General features: G+C 41.6%; 1 protein-coding gene across 13 annotated transcripts in view; it reads left to right on the top strand.

Annotated features, from left to right (window-relative positions):
* Positions 1 to 23,620, top strand: part of LTBP1 (latent transforming growth factor beta binding protein 1) — a 406,971-nt gene that overhangs the window by 285,432 nt on the left and 97,919 nt on the right. For all 13 annotated transcript variants that reach the window (XM_044261743.1, XM_044261746.1, XM_044261745.1 and 10 more), the window contains 5 exons: positions 2,950 to 3,075; positions 4,375 to 4,500; positions 4,904 to 5,026; positions 8,487 to 8,606; positions 19,903 to 20,025. In XM_044261743.1, the coding sequence (XP_044117678.1) occupies positions 2,950 to 3,075; positions 4,375 to 4,500; positions 4,904 to 5,026; positions 8,487 to 8,606; positions 19,903 to 20,025 (618 nt within the window). The remainder of the gene's footprint in view (positions 1 to 2,949; positions 3,076 to 4,374; positions 4,501 to 4,903; positions 5,027 to 8,486; positions 8,607 to 19,902; positions 20,026 to 23,620) is intronic.

Below are 23,620 nucleotides of genomic sequence, written 5' to 3' on the forward strand. Positions count from 1 at the left end.
CTTATTTCCTTTTTTAAATTTTTATTTTTTTAATTTCTTAATTTTTAAATTCTAGTATACTTAACGTACATTATTATATTAGTTCCAGGTATGCAAAATAGTGATTCAGCAATTCTGTATATTACTCAGTGCTGATCATAAGGTATTTTTAATCCTCTTTACCTATTTCGGCCAACCCCCTACCTAAATCCCCTCTGGTAACCATCAGTTTGTTGTCTATAGTTGAGTCTATTTGTCTCTTTTTTTCCCCTTGTTCATTTGTTTTGTTTCCTTCATTCTGCCTATGAGTGAAATCACATGGTCCTTGTGTTTCTCTGACTTATTTCACTTAGCATTATGCTCTCTGGAAATCCATCCACGTTGCAAATGACAAGATTTCATTCCTTTTATGGCTGAGTAATATCCCATTGTATATATCTACACCACATCTTCTCTGTCCATTCTTCTGTCAGTGGATACTTGGGCTGTCTCTGTAGTTTGACTATTGTAGATAATGCTGCAGTAAACATCTTGGTGTATGTATACCTTTGAATTAGTGTTTTCATTTTCTTTTGGTATGCCCAGTAGTGGGATAACTAGATCATATGGTGGTTCTGTTTTTAATTTTTTGAGGAACCTCCATACTGTTTTCCCCAGTGGCTGCACAAGTTTGCATTTCCACCAACAGTACATGAGGGTTTCTTCTTCTCCATGTTCTCACCAACATTTGTTTCTTTTGTTGGTTTTAGTCACCCTGACAGGTGTGAGGTGATGTCTCACAGTGGTTTTGATTTGCATTTTCCCTGATGACAAATGATGTTAAATATCTTTTCATGTGTCCTTTGGCCTTCTGTAGGTCTTTGGAGCAATGTCTTTTCATGTCTTCTGCCCATTTTTTAAGTGGATTTTTTTTTTTTTTTGGTATTGAGGTATACAAGCACTTCAAGCACTTTATATATTTTTGAATACTAACTAACCCCTTATCGAGGTATATCATTTGCAAATATTTTCTCCCATTCAGTAGGTTGTCTTCTAGTTTTGTTGATTGTTTCCTTTATTGTGTAGAAGCCTTTTGTCTTGATAAAGTCCCAGTAGTTTATTTTTGCTTTTTATTTCCTTGCCTCAAAGAACATATCTAGAAAAGTGTTGCTATATCCAATGTCAGAGAAATTACTGCTTGTGCTTCCTTCTAGGGTTCTTATGGTTTCGGGTCTCAATGTAGGTCTTTAATGACTAGCTTGCATTGAGCATGTGTAGTGTGCCAGACATTGGGCTGTGTGCATTAGCTATTTTTGAACCTGATGTTCAAGTTGGTACTCTGATTATTCCCATTTATCTAACACGCAGAAAAGTGAGACGTAGAGTGTTTGAGTAGCTGGCCCCTGTGTTATAGAGCAAAGAAAGGGCAGCAGGATTTGTGTTTGCACTGTCTGTAAACCTGGGCTTCTACCAGCTGGCCTGCTCCACCACCACAAGGCCACTATAACATCTTACAAAGTCATCGAAAACAGACTAAGGCCTCTTAGGAGGCCACTTTTGAGTCCTCAGGTAATTTAAGGCCATCTTATATCCTTTTGGTCATGAAGCTCATTTTGATGGCCTTCACTGAGCATGGATTCCTGCCTCTACCATAGTGTGTTCCCCGAATAAAGTGAGGACTCAGGGTGCCAGTCTGCTCAGGCCTTACAGAGAACCGAGTTTCCAGCAGGAACCATTAGGATCACAAAGGATTTGGCAAAGAAGATTGGGAAGAAGATTCTGCTTTACCTCAATACAAATATGCTCATGCTGAAATTAACAAATTAAGAGTGAATTACACCCAGAAGTTTGGCTTTGATGAGAAATGGTAAACCTTTCTTGAGAATTAAAGAGAAATTTTGGAGGAGGTTGGACACAGTTGTTGGAAATTGAATTTGACCTGCTAATGAATAAAACGTTACCACATACTTCTTATCAGGAGAACTCACCTGATGGTTCCGAGTCCATCCTGTCAGATGAACTGGAGCGGATAGAAACTCATTGCAGGCCCTCTTAGAAGTTAGAAAGAACTGATTATCTTGCAACTTCCAAAGTGCCCTTTTCTGAGTCACTCCCCACTCCCGTTCATTTTAGAGGTTGTTCCATTCGGAGTTATTGATGGTTTGGGGCGCAACTAATTGAGCAATTACGCAGTAAGCAAATGAATTTGTATTTGATTTTAGAGGTCGCTGTCTTTTTTTTTTTTTTTCCCAAATTGCCGTAAAGTGGACACAGTGTTGCATTAGATTCAGGCATATAACCGAGTCGTTCAACAAGTGTGTTTGCTGTGCCGTGTTCGCTCACGCGCAGCCGTCGACAATGCTGTTGCACTACCATCGACTAGAGTCCCTGTGCTGTGCCTTTCATCCCGGGGGCTTCATCTTTCCGTAACTGGAAGCCCGTATCTCCCACTCCCCTTCACCCACCTTGCCCCAACCCCAACCCGCCTCTCCTCTGGCAACTATCATTTGTTCTCTGTATTTAAGGTCTATTCCTGCTTTTTTGTTTGTTTGCTCATTTGTTTTGTTTTTTTTAGATCCCATATGTAAGTGAAATCGTGTGGTATTTGTCTTTCTCTGACTTGCTTCTCTTAGAATACTCTCTAGGTCCACTCATGTGGTCACACATGGCGAGATCTCATTCTTCTTTATGGCTGAGTTATCGGCCACTGTCTATACCACATCTTCTTTACCCACTTGTCTTTTGGTAGACAGTTGGCTCACTTCCCTATCTTGGCTACTGTAGATGATGCTGCAGTAAACATAAGGGTGCGTGTATCTTTTTGAAGTAAGGTTTTTATTTTCTCTGGATAAATCAGAGGTGACCTTTGTCTTCTAACTGCATACCTGACGATAAGCTAAGCAGAAAATTCACAGGGATGGTTTAAAAAAAAAACTCTTTGTTGGATGAACTCTTTGTTGATGTCTGTTTTTTTCTCTATTTATTTTTAAGAAATCAATGAATGTACTGTGAACCCCGATATCTGTGGAGCAGGACACTGCATTAACCTACCCGTGAGATATACCTGTATTTGCTATGAGGGCTACAGGTTCAGTGAGCAACAGAGGAAATGTGTTGGTAAGAGAAGCTTTTGATAGATGAAATTATTAAATACCAAATATTTACACATTAAGAACATGTTTTATGTAATTTTCATGGGAAATGTTATTGTGTTTAATTTTTTCAAATTTTTATCCCCGAACTAAGAGAGCCCAAAAAGAGGTTTATTAATCTTCTGGGATGCTCTTGTCTCCTGGTTCAAGTACCTACCTACCTACCTGGCCATATGTAATATAATTAGATAAAGGTGGAAAAAATTTTTTAAAAAAGGTAAAGGTGAAAAAATTTTCAGAGGTTTCTAGAATAATATAAGAAAATATAGAACAATAAAATGGTAGAAATAGCTACTTACAAACATGTATTTAGCAAAATAAAATTAATATGTACCACAATAAAGACTTACATTGATGTAAATGCATAAAATCTGATTTCTAAAAACAATTTCTAAACTGAAAACAAGCTGACAAAAACAAAAAAGGAAAACAAGCTGACACAAAGCTGTTAATGAATCTACAAAACACAGGGTCTTGTACATCGTTCTTTGGGAAAAAAATGTATCTCCAAGGTATATTAGCGTTATGGAAATCATTTGAGTGCATTACATTAACACTAAATTTAATTTCTCTCTTTTTTAGAAAAAGGAAATTCAGCACTAAGAGTTATAAAGCAACAAAGGCATAGACCCAATTAATAGAAAGCAACGAAGGCGAAGACCCAATTAATGTGGCTTTAGTGTGCTAACTGCCATTCTGCAGGCTGTGTGACTTGTGCTGTTTGGTTTCACGTGTACATGTGGGTTAGGTCAAGGGGAGAATCCACCTGCTCTCTCCCACAGCTTTTTCTCTTGAATTTGCATACATACATCCTATGTATTCTGTTTGGAACCCTGGAATATGAAGTTGAGAGGAGCAGTTATGATCTGGTCTAGCTTCACCCACATGTGCAACAGAAGAATCCCTTTCAGTATATTTTTGGCCACCTCTGCTGAGCTGACCTGGGAGTCACACAGCAAATTTCAGAGCTTAGATGACTTCATGAGTCTGGCACGTCCTTCTGCGTTGACCCAAATCTGTTTCTCAGAAACACCAGTGCCATGTTTGTAGTTTTGGCTCTTGAAGCAATACACCGTAAGCATATTCCCTGTTCCTAGTAACCATCTTTCAAGTACCTGAGGACGTCGATCATGTCTCCACTTACTGTTCTCCTCAGTTAGGAAGACTTGGCACACAGGGCATAGTACACTGGTATTTTATGGACAGGGAGACTGAGTTTCATGCTACACTGCACTAATCCTTTTATCTGTATTTTTGTTAATAGATATTGATGAATGCACTCAGGCCCAACAGCTCTGCTCCCAGGGACGCTGTGAAAACACTGAGGGAAGTTTCTTGTGTATTTGCCCAGCAGGATTTATGGCCAGTGAGGAGGGTACTAACTGCATAGGTAATGGCAGTGTTCTTCCTGATGCATAAATTCCCAGATCTGGGTTGTTAGCTCCCTTAAGATCCCATCAATCTTATTGCTTATTCAGGCAACCCAGAATTTATTACTGAACACCTTTTATGACATAGTCATCTGCTAGGTACTGGAGAATATAAAAATGGAATCTTTTCTCCATCACTTTTGAATGAAGGGTGTCCAATGTGTGTGGAGCCCTAGGTGGTAAATGCTTTGGGCCCCCCGTAAATCAGAACCACTCAATTTTTGAAACATGTCAAACCAATCAAAGAGATGGTGGTAGGAATAGGTTATTTTTTTCTTGACTTCAAACCAACCTGGGAGATGGGAGGGATTTGAAATTCTATTCTGAGAAATACAACTTGACGATGTTTTCTGCTTCATGTAGATGTTGACGAGTGCCTGAGGCCAGATGTGTGCGGGGAAGGGCACTGCGTCAATACCGCGGGGGCCTTCCGGTGCGAATACTGTGACAGCGGGTACCGCATGACCCGGGGCGGCCGTTGCGAGGGTGAGTTTGCACCACATCTGCATGCAGGGTGCACGTGAGCTTGAAATGCAGGACTGGGTCCACACCCGAGGCTGCCAGGGACTTACCTTCCTCAGCCCTTGTGTGTGCGACACGAACTCATCCACACTCTTCCTGCCTTCTGGACTCACAGCCTCTTTGCCTCTCCTCAGTGGCTTGGTCCAGATTACCGTCCATCATCCCGTTCTCCTTGTTACTTCAGCACCTGCCTTCCCTGGCATTTAGAGTAAATCACTTTGGAACAATTAATTGCAGAGTATCTTAGCATAAACCCAGACTTAATTCCAGCTTTTGGATCTTTCCTCTGGGAGCGTGGTACAGGCTTACCCACTGTTGACGGTTAGTTTCCAACCTTTTGCCTCGTTACATTCCTTCCGTGTGTTTTGGGACTAGCTCACCAGCCCTCCACAGAAGCCCCGTCTGACTAACTGCAGGTCACATTCCAGCACGCGAGATAGAATTTCTTTATTATTGACCACAGCAATGAAGTTGCTAGTGTTGTGTTAAAAAAAAAAAAAAGTTCTGAAAAGCTTTTAGAGCATGGCCAGAATGATTAACCACTTAATTTTTCTGCTCATGTTTGCGTCCCAGTTGCAAAAGTTCTTTTTGCAAGAATTATTTCCATGAAGAAATATATTGCACTGCCTCTTCAGGGCTGCGTGGATGCGTGCCAGCAGAAGAGTGGCAGGGTCCCTGAGCATGTGTCTGAAGGGCCAGGCTGCTGTGGACGGTGCTGGTTCCATGGGGCTCCTTGCCTGCCTGCCCGAGGAGCAGCCTTTTTTCTAACGTGGCTGGGCTTCCAGGCCAGGGCAGGGACAGCCACGTTGAGGCGGGCTGCGCTCAGCTGTCCCTGGCTCCTCTGGGTTGGTTTTCTTCATGATCTAATGACCCGCACTCAGAGGGAAAGCTAATTAGATGTTTTTTGGCAGCCTGCAGCTGCCTATCCGCCTGGCCTCTTGTTCAGCCCCTTGTATTCTGATCTGGAGAGAAACGGGAGCATTTTTCATTACTGAATCTTTGACCAGCTCGGATCAGAATGGAGCTGTAAGGTCTCCCCTGGCAGCCGGGGGCCATGGGACAGCAAGGGGTGAAGTGTCCCCACTCTCCTCTTATAAGGGACCCTCCCTGTGCCCCTGAGAGGCAGCATGCCCAGGAAAGGGCAGGACTGTGGCCTTGGCTCCTGGCTCCCACGCTTAGGAACTGTCTGGTCTGGAGCCGGTGACTTAGCCCCTTTGAAACCTGTGAAATGGGAGCCGCAAAGTTAACTTTCCGGGCTGTCGCGAGAATAAATACATGCTGTTGTGTCTTGTGTGGTGCCTCTCGCCTTGCTGGTTCTCAAGAACTCTTAGTCTCTGGAAACCTCCCCCTTTTCCTGAAGATGTGTTTTTGCAGAGACCTTCTCAGTACATCTGTATCTGTGGGAGCAGGTTTGTTGTTGTTGTTTTTTTAATCATGTGGGTTTGCCTGACAAGCATGGATGTGCAAAGCAACACTCCCCAGAGAGGTCAAATGCTGATATCTTCAGTTCTTCCTACAGTTTCAGGATGGGAAGAGAGGACGTTTAACTGGTAACTGTGGCATAGGGATGGAAACTGGGAAGGAGTAGGAAAGAAATATGAAATCTCTGTAAGCAAATGGGAAGCAGTCAGGGGACTATTCAGGACCATTCAACGTGTGGAAATTAACAGAAATACTACCAGGGTTCCCTGAGTAAATAATATTATAATTCTATCCCCATGAAATGGCTTGAGAAGAGGAAGGAGCCAAAAAACATGGCTGTTTTCTAATTTCGTCATGGACCGGAACCAAAGGTCCCCAGGTTTCTGGCTCACCAAAGATTTTCTCAGCTGCCACTAACAAAGCTGCATTCAAACAGCGCCGGTCTCCAAGGAATCTATTGTAGTTCAGAGACATTATCTCATGCGTCCTTACTTTGCTCGGCTAAGGTATTCCCAGGCAGGTAGTCCCGCATCTATGGATGAGGGTACAAGCAAGCAGAGGTAAGGGGTAGTGGGAAGTTCAAGGATATTGTCTTGTATTGCTTAACATTGTACCTTATTTATTGGACCAGGCTTTTTCAATGACCTTCTCTGACTTAGCAGTTGTAGTTCTATTAAAAAAAAAAAATTCCTTCCAGAGAAGAATGTAATGCTGTTTGGAAAATGAACCTGGCAAGCATCATCTTTTTGTAGAACAAGAAGTCCCAGAACATCTGACCTTAAAAAAAAAAACACTGTGTGTCATTGTCTATTGGCAAGGATTTTTCGCTGATAGGAAAAAAAAAAATTACCACGCTGACCTGTGCTATTCTATTAATATCACCCTCAACTTTTTTACTTTGAGCCTCTTTTTTACTTTAAGCATCTTTTCACAGCAGTCTAGTGATAAGGGAGAGATAATTTTTGAAAATTTACCAGAATGAATGGTTGTAGCCATTATATATTTCTTTTACTTTTCAGCTTCTGTCCTGAAAATTCGGTCTCTATTTTAAGTGTGATCAGGTGTCCTATATACATTTTAAATGAGAACACTTAGACATTAAATCTAGTCACATGAATTCAGTATCCAACTCTAGAAAAATGATTATTTCTAACGGGACTGGTACCCATGGTACCACCTGTTATGTTAAACTCTTGAACCATTTCCTGTCTCCTTCTTTTCCCCCATTCTGTTGTTCTACCATTCTTCAGAATGCCTGAAGTCACTGTAGTAGCTCCCTTTGCCACAGCTCCAGCCAGATTGAAGGTGTTTTTTTTCCAACGCACATTGAAAAGAAAGATGATGAATAGCTTCAGTTAGCTGTGAATGTGAAAAATAAGGTGTATTTTTGTGAGGAAATATTACCCTGTGATCATATCACCATGTTTTCTGGAAACTCTTGGAAATACTTGATGAGTTCATTCTCTCCTAATGTGTTTTTTCCACCTCCAAGGAATTCCTATCCTATGAAAAGTTTTAAAATATTCAAACCCAGGGTATTCTTGGACCCATGAAGCCAGAGCAAGCATTTCCCTAGAGCATCTGTTGTCTGCAGAGAGAGCCTCTGGTCAGGTGGATTTGTGACTTCGTCATTCTCATGCCTGTTTGTTACATTTCTATCTGGCAAGCTGCACTCTAGCCTCAAAGGTTTGATGTTCCAGAAGTGGCCCACGAGGAGCTGCCAGCTCCCAGGGTGAGAGGTCTGACCCTGCCAGTTGGGCATTTGGGGTCAAGTTCTTCTTTTGAATGTGTGTAAATATTTTAATCAAAATACACCTGGCCGTGCCTTTATCCCTGTGGTGTTTAAGTGTAGACAGTGTTTGACTTACCTACTTAACATTTTCTCCATCAAAATGTAGATAGAACACACCTCCCCCACCCCACCCTCCACTTCATCAGCAAAGTATGTTTTTGCTTCAGTAGTCTGATAAAATGTTTGTGACCTGGTTTTTCGGTTTTCCAGATATTGACGAATGCTTGACCGCAAGCACTTGTCCAGATGAGCAGTGTGTGAACTCTCCAGGGTCTTACCAGTGTGTTCCCTGCACAGAAGGGTTCCGAGGTTGGAATGGGCAGTGTCTTGGTAGGTACTAGAGTTTTCTTATCATGGTCTTGTTTCTTCTGTCCAGTGCATTTTCTGAAATAGTGGTATAATGCCAAGTGAGTCCATGTTCAAAATTTAAAAAAAAAAAACAACACATGGAATATAATAACCTTATATCCTTCTGAGAAAATTTCTAAGCAGCGTTCTAAGTAAGTTTTAACCAGGGGAAAATACAAGAAAGCAAGTTGGCACAAAGAATATGAGATTTTATCTGGAAGAAATAATTCTGATGGAAGCAAATTGTCCTTGATGTGATGCATAACCAAGACCAAATAAAACAATAATCATCACAGGGTGGAGAACAAAAGACCAAAAAAAGAGAGGAAAGGCATAAGAAGAAGCAAGCTACTAGAAGCTAGTAAAATTAGGAGCATACGTACACAAACATGCAGCAGAAGTAGAAAAGAGAAATCTTGATGGATTGCCACGCCTCTTAAATTTATTCATTTAGGTATTGAATAAATACTTCGTACTGACACCAGGCAGTGAGGAAGACAAGCAACAACTTTGCTTTGCTTCTTTTTTTTTTTTTTTTTTTTGCTTCTAAGTAGCTTTTCCCCTTAATGGCTTTCCTCTCTGTTTCTATCTCTGTGTCATCTTTTCCTTAGAAGCTGAGCTCTTGTACACTCAGTGCCAGACTCTGTCGATGTGAGTTCAACTTCTCATTTATTCATACCTTCTTTCTTTTCATCCAAAAATGCTGAAGAACTTACTATAATAAACCCGGAGTTGTGCTGGGTGCTGGGATACATTGAGGAACCAAAAAAAAAAAAAGCCTTCCTCATGGCACTGTCTGGTGAGGAAGAATGATACCGAGACATCTCAGAAATAAATATACAAACACAAACGAGATGGTGCTGGGAAGAAAGGTTCTGAGATGCTGTAAGACTGTGTCACAGAACAAGTCACCTCTGGGAAAATTCCTGATTGAGGTTTAACTGGGGAAGGGGATAGGAGGGAGATAGTTTTAGACAGAGGAAAGAGCATATTCAGGGAGCTTGTGAAAGGAGGAAGCTGAAAGGCAAGGGCAGCTGAAGAACAGGGAACAAGAGATTTGGTGCAGGATGAGGGGCCAGACCCCCTCATGTTATGCCAGACCCCCTCAGTCCTGTTTAAAGTGTTCGTCTTGAACATTACACAAAAACTAATGATGTTTTTTAAAAAAAAAAAAAAAAAACTAATGATGTACTATATGCTGGCTAACTGAACATAATAAAGAAAATAATAAAAGGTTCATCTTTACTCATACATCTCTGGGAAGGACATTTAGATGTTGCAGAGCAGGCGGGCTAAGGAGGCTTGGCAGAAACAGTTCCAGTTTCAAAGCTTTGGACTCATCCCCAGGTTGCACGCGCTAAGCCTCTGTTCATGGTTCAGGTGGCCCTCTGCCCTGAAGCCTGTGCCCATCTCCGAGAGTGTCTGTCATTGGAATTGTAAGATGTTGATCTTTGCAAGAAGAGATTTTTTTGTTCATTAATTGCTTATTTGATATGCCTTTGTTTATGTGATCAGTGCTGGTCGGAATGTACATTTGGTTTTAATTTCCCGCTTGGCATAAATTTCCTAATTGCCTATCAAGATTCCACTCGTGTTCTCATTTTCACATACTGCTGCATATTATAATCCAAGAGTAGAGCCTGAATTTTACCTTAAGTAACTAAAATCCATAATAGTGGAATCCACAGCTTTGATTCATGACTTTACTAATGTAACATGACTGACCAAATTGGCAAGCAATTGCTCTTCAAGATAAATGCATTTATCTAGACTATAAAAAATAAATGAGTTATTGTACCTAGATGTATGCAATCAGTCTAAGCGTGACATTTTGCCCCGATTTGGTGACAGAAACACAAAACCTTTGCTCAGAGTAACTTCACTTCGCCAACCAGATGAGTAGGATCTTAAGCAGAATTATTAGGTCACTGTGTAGTCGACCCAAGTCACATAGTTAGCCAGTTTTTCCAAGCACTAGTTTTCATCTTTGCCTTGCTAAGATCACACATTTCCTATGAAAAATATACTGTGTACCTTTTCCTTCAGCCTCAGTTAAAATTTCAGGCTCTGCCATCTACAGATGAAGCTTCTCTTACATGATACAATTCCAGTTCCACTCACTGTTCATCCTGGACGTGCAGCTCCTCTACAATTCTTGGGAGGACTTTTACAGATTATACCAAGACGGATCCGTCTTCATTTTTTATGGTAGTAGTGCTCTCACACGTTAAAAGTTGAGTGTGACGGAAAGTTCGTAGGGCAACATGCTTTTCTGTTCTTACTGAACCAATGAATGAATTAGATTTTTCTGCTCAACTCCGACCATGCTAGTGAATACCCAGCCATGCTGCGTACATTTTAGTTCTCACCCTTACCCTCCTGGTGCTCTAAAATACCTTTTAGAAGGTGTAGTCATTACTTAAGCTTATCACTGAGTTGAGATCATGGACAACAACTTGGCTATATATTTATTCATTCCGTTTAACAGCTGAGTGCCTACCCAGAGGCAGGCATTTTTCAAGACCCGGAGCATTGAGAGCGAGCAAAATAAAGGTCCTCCCTCCCCTCACTGCACTGGAGAGCTCACGTTGTGCTCGCAAATAAACAAATTGGCAAGCAAAGCATATGGTATGTCACATGCTTGTTGAGTGCCACAAAGGAAAAAAGAAAGAACAGCTTAAGGGAGACAGAGAGTGTCAGAGATTTATGGGGGTCAAATAATAAGAAGTTATTTATATGGTGTTCCTTTCTATTTGTTTTTGTCTCCAGTGGTTATTTGGGGCTAGTTTGTGGCTTTTTAATATCCTCGTAGTCCATATAATTTCAGGTACATCGATAAGACTCCTCCCTCCCAATTTTATATATATGAGAACTTAAAGACTTAAAATTTTCCCAAATCTCACCATTTGAAGAAAAGTCTTACACTTGGCATTTGTGAGTCATCTGTAGAGAAGATAATCCCTACCTCACAAGGGATTCTGTTCCATAAGTCTTCGTGTTCTCCCTTTTCGACCACTGTACTCTCACTGTACTCTCATATTTTTAAGTTGTTAAAAAGCTGTACGGTGTTATATGTAATTCTACTTTTGTGTGGCATGATGTTTATGGTTTTTTCTAAAGTGCATCAGTCCATATGTTGATTTGAATTTCTTTTTTCTGTTAAATGGATTCATTACAAACTGAGAACCGCTATTTGGTCCCATATGTTCTGCAGGGATTTGAGGCCAATTACACATGCTTCTTTCACTGACTCTAAGGTGAACTTAGTGACACTGTTCATGGCCTCCTTGTAGTTATGCCGTGTGGGCTGGATCTCACTGATTGATGGCTTCTCCCTGATTTATGAATTAGAACAAAAATTGTTTGGGGCAGAAACAGGTCAGATGGTAGCAGGTGTTTTCTGGGAGAGCATGCCGGGTGCTAGTGTTGAGTTCGGGGCAGCCGATCCTTTATTCTCAATGGTTTATTGTCCACTTTCAAAATATCTATCCCTTGATGCTTTTTGGCAACTCTTGTTGGCTCCTCTGTTAACGTAGCTTCTTCTTTCAAGTTGAGGATTTCATTCCTCTCTCAAAAGCCACTTTCATCCTTCAACATTGTATTCCTTGGACCTCACATTCAGCCTGGAGTTGCTGCCCGCTGCTTGATCCCTGGCCCTAATGACTATCTCATCACCCTGGGTCCTGGCCAGTTCCCACTGGCTGCTTCAACCAGGCCTTTCTTGAGGGAAGCCAGCCTATCAGGAACTCAATTAGCAGGTTTCTCTTCACTCATGAACAGGCCCAACTCAAACCCTATGGAGCCATCCTCCAAAAGACATTCTCTAATATTTAATTATTTAAAGGTACATTCAGCAACTCTGATATAAAGATCATATTTCCCTGAATTTTAACAGATTTGGAGTTATATATGACCTCTATGAAGCTTGGTTTCCATACCTTTGAACTACTCTCTTCATGGGATTTACTGTCAGAATTAAATAAGCAAGATAAAGCACCTCGTGAGGCATGTGGCACAAGGTAGACCCCAATAAATGCTATGACCCTTCTTCTCCCAACCCTGTTATCCTCCCTTTTACTGCCCTAAGCCTGAAATAGAAGAAGTGTGGTAATAACTGGTACTCGTTTAAGTAAATTTTATGTCGAGTTTCTATGTATAGCAGTCTTTGACTTTCTTTAACAAGTTCATTTCCTGTAGTTCTTAAATCCATCTGATAAGAATTTCTTTTATGAATCTAAGTAATCTTAATCTCATAGTTACCTTTCAATTTCCAGCATGTTTGTTTAGGTGGGATCTATTTCTTGAGAACCACAGTGCTTTTCTGTAGGGTCATCGATCATCCCTAACAAATGTTTTACCTTCTGCAATGCTACCATCTCCATCCTCTTACTTCATTTTCTTGGTTCACCTTCATAAGACACAGTATCTATCACCTGGTCAATGTAGGCAGCTACCCCTCATTGAGTTTACTTTATCTTGCTTTATAATGGAGTCTGCGAAAGACTGTGCAACCTGGGAAGACAAATTTCTGAGATTTTTATCACACAAATCCTTCACTGTCAAACCATCATTAATAGTGACTTGATGACTCCGATTTACGTTTTCTAAATGTAATGGGTCTTAGGCATCTGAAGAACTTGGTGTCATTTGATCCAGATGACTGGTTAGCCAGAGTCTTCACCAAAACCAGGTGCACAGAACATGCATGGTCAACATGGAAAGCTCCTTGTTCTAGGACTTCTTTGCATACTAGGATTTATTTTCAAATTTTAAGAAGCATTGTTAACCTTTATGGAATAGGTGAATATTCAGAGACTTATCTGAAATTGAAAGCTTTCATGTTGCTTTTATTTACTTTGTGTAAGATGGCAATAGAACCAAACATCTGCCTTTTGCAGACATTATTAAATGTGCAAACACCAACCTAATCCCAAATCGCTATAGCTAAACAAGTCTTGTAATTAGTCATTATGTTATTATCGAATACCTAATTATGTACTTAATTCCAGAGAAGACTTGAAGTTGTAAGTAAGCAAAACAAAACAGAATAGAATGGTGGTTATCAGGGGCTGAGAGTTAGGGGCATTGGGGGGATGTTGTTTAAGGGTACGAACCTGCAACTGGCAGGTAGATAAGCCCTGGAGACCTATTGTGCAGATCAGTGTTTATAGTCAACAGTGCCGTCTTATCGTGATTATAGGCAACAGTGCTGTATTATAAACTTCAAAGCTGCTAGGAGGCTAGATGATAACTATGTTCACAAAAAAAGGAAATAATTATGTGACATAAGAGAGGCATCAGATAACTTTGTTAATCACTTTGCAATATATAAGCGTACCAAATTATCACTTATCCTTTGTCATATGTCAGTTATATCTCCACAAAAGCAAACAAAAAACCACTTTTAACAGCAGGAAACAAAGCTGTGTGAGAAAAGACCAACTACCATAATAACAAAAAACTTCTCTTATGTTGCTACAGGGGGCTTTGACTTCATTATTTTATTTGGTATCAGGACAGTCATCCCTATAGTACAGATACAGTGATTGATTCCCAGATAGGTTAATGGGCTTGCTTATGGTCATAGATATTAAATGGCAGAGCTAGGACATGATCCCAAGTCTTTTATCTCCAAAACTAGTGTTCTGCTCTTTATACTACCTCTTCCTCTACACATAAGAAAATAAGAGGACAAAGCAATATGATTAAGATAATGAGGAAAGAAAAGTTCATAGAGAGAAGATCTATGGGTGGGATGGGTGGGAACCATCCCTGGCAAGCAGCAGTAAGAATGGCTGAGGGATTCTCGACTCTAAGATGGCAGTCTCCACCATAGATAGCCCCAGTTGAGTTTTGCTGAAAGACAAAATGTTCTTTCAGAAAGGGGAGGTAGGAAGCCAGTGATGTGGTAGGATTAACGGATTAATTTTCTGAGATCATCTTTGGCTCTTTATCTGGGATGTACATAGCATTGGCTCTTCTCCAGCTTTGAAAAACAGTGATGAGTCTTTGAGGGATGCGTAACATATTTTTGTAGGCTGCATTGCTACTGCTTATCTTAACTTGGTCAAACTTGACAGAGGGCGCCTGAGATCCTGAGGATTTCCTGTACCATGAGAGCGGTTTGTTCCATCCCACTGGCCTAACCAGCGTCAGTGTCTGACTTCACCATGCTTGCTTTTCTGTCAAAAATGTCCTGCCATCATCTTCACTATAAAAGACTATGTATACAGAATAGTTGAGGGTTCACTGAAGTAATGTCATATTGGGTGTGGGGAGTAATCTTGTATTTTCCTGTAGTCATCGTGACAAAATAAGATGTTTACTTCGCATCAAATGGAGCTCACTCGTTGAAATCTGTGGTGATCACTAAGGAATTAAATGAGACTCAATGACCTCTGAAGGATGACTGGTGTGCAGTGTTGAGAGATTCATTTCCTTGAAAGCACAGGAAGTAATGCAGGTAAATTGTTGTTCTGAAACCAAGTCTGACCAACCTTGAGGAGCGGATGGGTAAAGTGAAAAGGGACAGCACAACCTTGGACTTTGAAATTTATGTGAGGCCAGCCACTGACTAACCTCTGGACCCTCAGAGGGGGGCTTCAGGCTGTTCTCCCAGGACAGTAGGAAGGGAAATTTCAAAAGGGTTCCTGACCCAGAAAAATTATATCCCAAGGCAATGAGAGAATTTGCAGGTGGATTTGCTGGCCAGCTGAAAGTCAGCTTTGTAAAATTTGTGGAGAATGGAAAGTTGCCAGAGAGCTGGAAAGAGATTAATGTCCTCATTTCCCCCCAAAGAAAAAAGAAGCTGGAGTTCAGGAACTAATGACCAGTGAGCTTCTTATTAATCTTAACAAAAAAATGTAGGCTGCAAGATTCAAATGGTGAGGTGAGACTTTTTTTTTTTAATTTATTTATTTACCTGAGACAGAAAGAAAGAGGCAAAGGGAGCAGGAGAGGGAGTCTTAAACGCATCCCATGCTGAACATGGAGCCTGACACAGGCTCGATCTCATGACCCTAAGATTAGGACCTGCACCGAAACCAAAAGTTGGATACTTAACTGACCGTGGCACCCAGGTGCCCCAAGGTGAAACATTTTAAAAGAAAAAGATGATCGTAATAATCAGCCAGGGTTGGGGCGCCTGCGTGGCTCAGTTGGTTAAGTGTCTGCCTTTGGCTCAGGCCATGATCCCAGGGTCCTGGCATTGGGCCCCACATTGGGCTGCTCAGCAGGGAGTCTGCTTCTCCTTGGTCTGCCCCTCCCCCACTGCTCATGCTTTCTCCCTGTCTCTCTCAAATAAATAAATAAAATCTTAAATTAAAAAAAAAAAAAAGGAATCAGCCAGTGTTCACTAAGAACAAATCATGTCCACTGTTGTGACTCCCTCTTCTGATAGGCTTCTGAGAGGAGCAGATCATGAAATCCTATAGACTCTGGTTTTCCACAGGCCTCTGTTAAAGTCTCTCGGGGTGTTGTAGATGACAATGATCAATTTGGATTGGGTAATAGTGTACTGGGATGGATGCATAAACTTTTGAACAATCATAGCCACAACGGGCTGACCTCATAAACCCCTGGCAATTTCCTTACTGTGGGAGGTTTAATTAATTCAGTGAATAGCAGATGCCAAATTATGTCCCAAAAGCCCATTGGTAAATTGTGTTTTGGGAATTTGGAACACATTTTTCTGTGGACAGAGTGTTTTTCATGACATTTCTCTTTTGAACTGATTATGTGTATGCATCACAAGAATTTGGATAATCGGACTCTTGTACAAGACCATAACCCTAGAGTAAGATGAGATTTGAGCTCCAGTACAGAAAACCAAAGACTTAACCATCTCCCTCTCAGAGGCTATGGGTGTTGGTTGGTGGAGTGGATAAGGACTGCCTTGTTTCCCAAAACTCTGATCCTCCCAAGGGTTTGAAGTAAGAACTGAGGGCACGCTTTCTGTTGATAACACTCAGGGCCCTACAGGTTTGTATCTTTGACTTAATGGAAGAACGCTGGAAACCACGGAGGGTTTTTAAAGGACCCATATGATCGATTGTATTTGTATTTTAGAAGACTGGCTACTGGCTGGATAGTGGATTAAAGAGGGCAAGACTTGAAGTAGAGAAGCAAACCTTGGCAGTAACCCATGTGGGACAGAATGGTGGAAGTAAGAATGAAATGAAGCTGGTATAGTTGAGAGATACTGGGAAGATAGAATTGAATGGACTGTTACAAATCAAATGTGGGCAAAGAGGGAGAAAAAGGAATCTAGAAAGGATGACTCCCAATTTCTGACTTGGTCATCTGAGTGGATAGTGGTACTGTATATTGAGTTGGAATAAAAGAGACACAGGGGGAAAGAGGAGTTTTAGCTGTGAAGACTTGGAGGTGCCGGTGGGACGTCAAGGGGAGATGGCCAGTGCACTGACCAACTAGGCTGCGTGGGTCTGCAGTTTAAGAGGCAGGTCTAGGTGCAAGGTAAAACAATGAGTTTATTTCACTCCTTTTACATCCATCAAGTGAAGCCTCACTCCAGGCACCTTCCTACTATGTATTCTGTTGTTGTTGTTGTTTTATTTTGAGGTATGATACATCTATGGTGTTATATTCTTTTCAGGTTTACAACACAGTAATTTGATATATGTATACGTTACAAAATAACCACAGTAAGTCCAGTGAAAGTCTCTCACCCTGCATAGTTACAGAATTAAAGAAATTTTCTTATGATGAGGACTTTAAGGCCAACTCTTTCAGCAGGTCTTAAATATGCACTGTGATACTCTTCATTCAAGTATCCTAGAAGTATCAAGCATTTTTTTTAAGATTTTATTTATTTGAAAAAAAAGTTTTATTTATTTGAGAGGGAGAGGGTATGTTTGCATTTTTTTTAAAGATTTTATTTATTTGGAAAAAAAAAAGATTTTACTTATTTGAGAGGGAGAGAGGGTGTTTTCAAGTAGAGGAACGGAGGGAGGGGGACAAAAAGGATCCAAGCTGAGCGCAGAGCCCCATGCAGGTCTCAATCTCACGACCCTGAGATTATGACCAGAGCCAAAATCAAGAGTTGGACACTTGACCAACTGAACCATGCAGGAACCCTCATATCAAGTATTTTTTTAAAAAGTATTTCATGACTGACCATCTAGGCTGTCTTTTAATCTGCTTTTAGAAATTGATTGTGTCATTGCATACCGTGCCCTATCATCACATTTCCTAGTACACGAATAATCAGAGAGAACAATCCATACATTTCTCAACTTTTTCACGTTTTTGAAACCGATCCAGATACCAGACGTGATATCTTAACGTTGCTGTCTGGAATTTACGTGCCTCGTGTCTCGGCTCATTCTGTCCCATTATTTACTTTGGCTCCAGAGTTTGGCTGCTTCTTTTAAGTTGTTTGCGTTCGGTGTTTATGAAAGTGGACTCCCACAACCAAAGAAACGATGGACGATGAGTCAGTCTGGAAGTGCTGTTTTTGTTGTCACAGAGTAGGGTCTGGCTCACCATCATGAGTGATTCTGTGAAAGCCAGGCGGAGCACGCAGACGGTGCGGGTTCCTTGGCTGTTTTGTTTGCTTGTGAAGCGTTTGCCGGTGTGCCCCGCCCCCCACCACCATTGCCTCATTTTGGTAACGTTCTGTTTCTAGCGATCATTGTGGGAACACCAGAATACAGGTTTAATGAAATGCCGTGCACACAAATGCAGTCTGAACTCTGGAATGCTGAATTAGAGCTCAGCCTCTGATATGCATGGGTTGGCAGCTCGCTGCCTGTTCGTAGTAAGAGGGCGGGGAGTTTTATTGCTTTCATGGCGAGCATTGCCAAATGAAATGGATGTAGTCAAGAGCATTTTCCTCTGCTCTGCTGGCCTGCCCTACGATTAAGATGCTTGGATTAAGTTACAGACTGCTGTAAAATTAAGCCTACATCATGACTTTGTGTGTAGTTTCAGCACTTGGTGGTTTAAATTTTTCCCCTTAAGGTGAGCAAAAGACGCCGTGTGTCTTCTCACGGCAGCATACAGTGGGCTTACCGGAAGCAATCAGGTGGGGCATAGAACCCAAGTTTATCTTTTTGGAATTATCAACATTCTTTTTTTTTTTTTTTTTAAATAAGATTTATTTATTTGTGGGTTGGGAGAGTGAGTGAGCAGAGACGGGGCAGAGGGAAAGAGAAGAAACTCCGGCAGACTCCCCGGCTGGAGCTCAACATGGGGCTTGATCTCACAACCCTGAGATCATGACCTGAGCTGAAATCAGTCAAGAGTCGAACGCTGAACCAGCTGAGCCACGCAGGCGCCCCTGCGTTCCCCACATTCTAGAATGTGATGAATGCTGAATGAAAGCAGTGGGCACTTCAGTGGTGGTTTTCTTTGTCAGTGCTGTGTTAGCAGGTAATAAGCAGACATTCCTAATCCTCTCTCCAGCGGTTTCCATCACCACACTTAACATGGGTGACTAGAAACAGATCCAAAGGAGGGGATGGTCTTTGGAGTTACGCTGACGGGGTGCTCCTACCAGCCCCCAGTTTCAAACCCTGTGGCCCTGGGCAATCTGTTAGAACTTCCTCAAGTCTTGGTTCCTTTGTCTGTCAGTGGTCAGCTTGTATGGTTCCCGTTAGGATTAAATAAGCTCAGACATGCACGGCCTTTCGTGCTTCCACGCGGTGAGTGCTTGGTGAATTTGAGTATTATTTTCTCTGTCTCTGCAGCCTGTCCCCTACCTTCAAACTGCCCACCAGGCTCGTTCGTCCCCTAGACTGGTTTTTCTAATACCGATCCAGAGCCATCTTTGAACATTGTGTCGGAGTCTTTTTCACCTTTCTATGAAGAACTCTTGTGGTTTCTCCAGGTCCTAAGGCCTGTCTTGGGCTTTCGCACATGCTCACTTCCTGCAGAACTCATCAGCTCCCAGCTAGACCTCAGTACCTCTTTGATTCTTTGGAAGACTTCATTGTGTCGGGAAGGCTGCTTTAAAACTGCCCTCTCTTCTGCCCTCCCCTCGACAACAAGCTTTCCGTGGAATTGGTTCCTGGAGCGTGTTTGGTTCCTTCCCTGAGTTACTTTGCCCAGAGTAAATCACGGCACGGAGCTGTCACACACGCAGCTCACACCAGAGCTCCTCTTCCTCCTTTGGGCTCATTTGAAAACTTACCTTAAAGAATCTGTCCCTGATGGAGGTTGCACCGTTTCTATTTTTAGCCAAATTCAACTTTATTCATGTTTTCTTTTTTTCTTTGTCTTTGTGGGTTCCCCTCACCCTTCTGCAACATTCCTCAAGACGTGGACGAATGCCTGGAACCACAGATCTGCACAAACGGCACGTGCTCCAACCTTGAGGGCTCCTACATGTGTTCATGCCACAAGGGTTATTCTCCGACGCCAGACCACAAGCACTGCAAAGGTAAATGCTCTTATCGGATTTCTCCCTTTTATTTGAACTACACTTGAAACTATGTTAGAGTAATTAGCTTAGAAAAGGGAACCCAGGGGCACCTGGGTGGCTCAGTGGGTTAAGCCTCTGCCTTCGGCTCAGGTCACGATCCTGGGGTCCTGGGATCGAGCCCCACATCAGGCTCTCTGCTCAGCAGGGAGCCTGCTTCCCCCCACCCCACCCCCAACTGCCTCTCTGCCTACTTGTAATCTCTTTCTGTCAAATAAATAAATAAATCTTAAAAAAAAAAAAAAGAAAGAAAGAAAGAAAAGGGAACCAAAAAAAAAAAAAAATAGAGAAAGAAAGAGAGAAAGAACCATGTTACCTCTCATGTATTTTGACTGAGCTACTCAGAGCACATTTTTGTTGACATGTTTGGAAGTCACTCCTCATTGTGGTTACATACAGACCATATCTATTTACATAGAGGAGAACAGCATATTTTTAGAGAGCATCTGTAAACCACAGACCTATTTATTTCGTTTCTTCTCATTATAAAAACAATACAATTCCACCACTCTGTGAATATACTAAAAACCATTGAATTGTACACTTTAGATGAATAATGTGGTGGTAAATTATACCTCAACAAATTGCTGTCACAAAACATTCATCGTAAGGGCGCCTTGGGTGGCTCCATCCATTAAGCATCTGTTTTCAGGTCAGGTCATGGTCTCAGGGTCCTGGAATTGAGCTCTCATTGGGTTCCCTGCCCAGTGAGGTGCCTGCTTCGGTTTCTCTGTCTGTCCCGCTTTGCCCCCCTCATGGTCTCTCTCTCTCACTCCCTCCCTTTCGTGCTCTCAAATAAATAAATAAAATCTTTTTCAAAAAAACATCCACTGTAGAAAATCTAACAAACACAGAAAGTAAGCAAACCGAAAATAAGAGTTTCTCAATCTCCTTCACCACTGGTCCTCTATTTTGGATATTTTCTATCACTAAGATCACGTATGTACAATTTTGTATCTTGCTTTTTGTCACTTAATAGTGTATCATGAGCATTTTATACATCATTAATAACTCTTCTCAAATACTATTTTTGAAAGCTGCTTAATAGTCCAGTGTGTTACTATTTCAGCATTTTCTTACTGTTCTTATGTTGAACAACCACATTTTTTTTTCCCAGCGTCTCATCATTATGTAAAAAAAAAAGCAAACCTAACAAGATTTTTTTAAAATAAAACTTGGTCTGGGAGCGCCTGGGTGGCTCAGTGGGTTAAAAAGCCTCTGCCTTTGGCTCGGGTCATGATCCCAGGGTCCTGGGATCGAGCCCCACATCGGGCGCTCTGCTCAGCGGGGAGCCTGCTTCCCCCCCTCTCTCTCTGCCTGCCTCTCTGCCTACTTGTGACCTCTCTCTCTCTCTCTGTCAAATAAATTAAAAATATCTTTAAAAAAAAAAAAAACTTGGTCTGAATTTCAGGATCCTTTCCTTTTTTTATAAAAGTGGAATAATCGGGTCAAATATTTTAATGTTTTTTATTATTTTGACATAATATTATTTTGAACCCTAATTTCTAATTTTTAAAATGTGTTTCTTTTAATTCTAAAAGAATCTTTATTATTTATGTCTATATCTTTTCATTCCCTGGATGCTTCTTATTATTACATTTATTTCATATGCTTGTTAAACATTTGTATTTTTTGTGTGTAAATTTATGTTAATATCTGTTCCCATTTATCGGGTTTTTTAATCAGTCTGTATGAACACATTATATATAACCCATGCATAAACTTATATACATGTGTCTGTGCATTATAAATACATTTTTAGGGGGTATATTGTTGTAATTTGTCCAAGGTTTCTCCAATTTTTCTTTGCATGATTTTTTTTTTTTTAAGTTTAAATTTTTTCTGTGGTCAAATCTGTGGATGGCTTCCGTTCTGCTCCTCGTTCTTCATACCAAAAAGCATGCTCTTTGCAGGGGAGGAGGAGAGGAAATAAGTGAAATCTTTCTTCTTTCGGAAGTGTCTCAATGAAAGTGAAGGAAGGATGGAAGTTAATTTCTCACCGTGGTAGGCAGGTAGTAAGCTGATACCTTACAGTCTTGTAAGAATTGTAGCATCTCCCGCTGGCAGTAGCAAATTCACCGACCTCTGCGCTGGGGCCCCAGCTCCTTGTGGACACTGGAACACTGGCCACTCCCAGCAGAGCAGGGCAATGGGCACATGTCCTTTCTCTCTGGATCCTTTCCTGCCGGCCCGTATCTACACCCTTCCTGCAAGGCTCTTCCAGTGGTTGGCCATGCCACCTTGGATTAATAACCTCAAATTTCCAGGTCTCATATCATCTCTAAAGTTTGGGGATTGGACTCTTTAGAGGGATAGTGCTCTGAGTAAACACATGTTGGGTGAATGACGTATAACCACTTTTTTACTCTTTCTGACTCAAGCATCCCAGCTGAGCCTGCTCCTCTCTAAGAATGCTCCCCAACATCCCCAAATTCACACTGTCCGTTGATGCCAGCCCTGGGAACACTCATTTTCCCCTCTGTGTAACCCTCTGCTGGGCTGCTGAGGATGCCTTTCTTCATCCTTCCCTTCCTTTGGGGCATATCGAGGAACCCACGTGATCTGGGCCCTTGTTCAAATGCAGATGCTACTGAGGGGTTTTAATCTCCCAAAGAACTTGTATTGGTTGGGAAAGATAGAAATGCAGTATGGAAAATTATAGATAATGAAGTACCAAGCAATGAAGTTTAACAGTATCAGTGATGTCATGGAAATATCATGTACCCCTGACCTTCTTTGAGGGCCAGAGCATTTCACCACTGTACTATTCCTTCCCAAAACCCAGAACCCCAGTTTCTGGGTTTCCCAGTTTCCCCAGAAAAAAATTTCAGACAAATCCAGACGGGGACATCCTATAGGAGTCTGGCCCATACTCTCAAAGCTGTTAAAGTTGTGGTACCCTGGATTGGGTCCTGGAACAGAGAGGGCATGAATGAAAACACTGGTGAAAACCAAACAAAGTCTAGAGTTCAGTTTAAAAAGGAGTGGGTAGGGGCGCCTGGGTGGCTCAGTGGGTTAGGCCACTGCCTTCAGCTCAGGTCATGATCCCAGGGTCCTGGGATCGAGCCCCACATTGGGCTCTCCACTCAGTGGGGAGCCTGCTTCTCTCTCTCCCTCTGCCTGCCTCTCTGCCTACTTGTGATCTCTGTCTGTCAAGTAAATAAATAAAATCTTTAAAAAAAAAAAAAAAAAGAAAAGAAAAAAGAAGTGGGTATTGGAATATCGGAACCTAGCTCTGACACTCAGAAGTTGAGCTTGGGTAAGTTTTCTTCCTTTGCTACGCTGTATGTACTTGCTCATCTGCTCATCAGTAACAATAATGGTACTCGCTCAGGGGGATAGGATGATTGTGTGAAAAAATACAGAAACGGAGAATGAGATAACGCAGGGACAGATTCTGACATGTAGTTGATGTTGTTATTCACCAAGTCATAGGCAGGTACAAAGTTCTGTTAAAGCCAAAAAGTGCTTGTGTGCTGCTGGGAAGCTACCCAAGGTGCTGCTGTTCGACTTTGGTCTTAAAATTTTGAATATGGAGGGGAGAAAACCTTAGGAG

Source organism: Neovison vison, chromosome 8, assembly GCF_020171115.1.
Source record: "Neovison vison isolate M4711 chromosome 8, ASM_NN_V1, whole genome shotgun sequence".
Lineage (NCBI taxonomy): Eukaryota > Metazoa > Chordata > Mammalia > Carnivora > Mustelidae > Neogale > Neogale vison.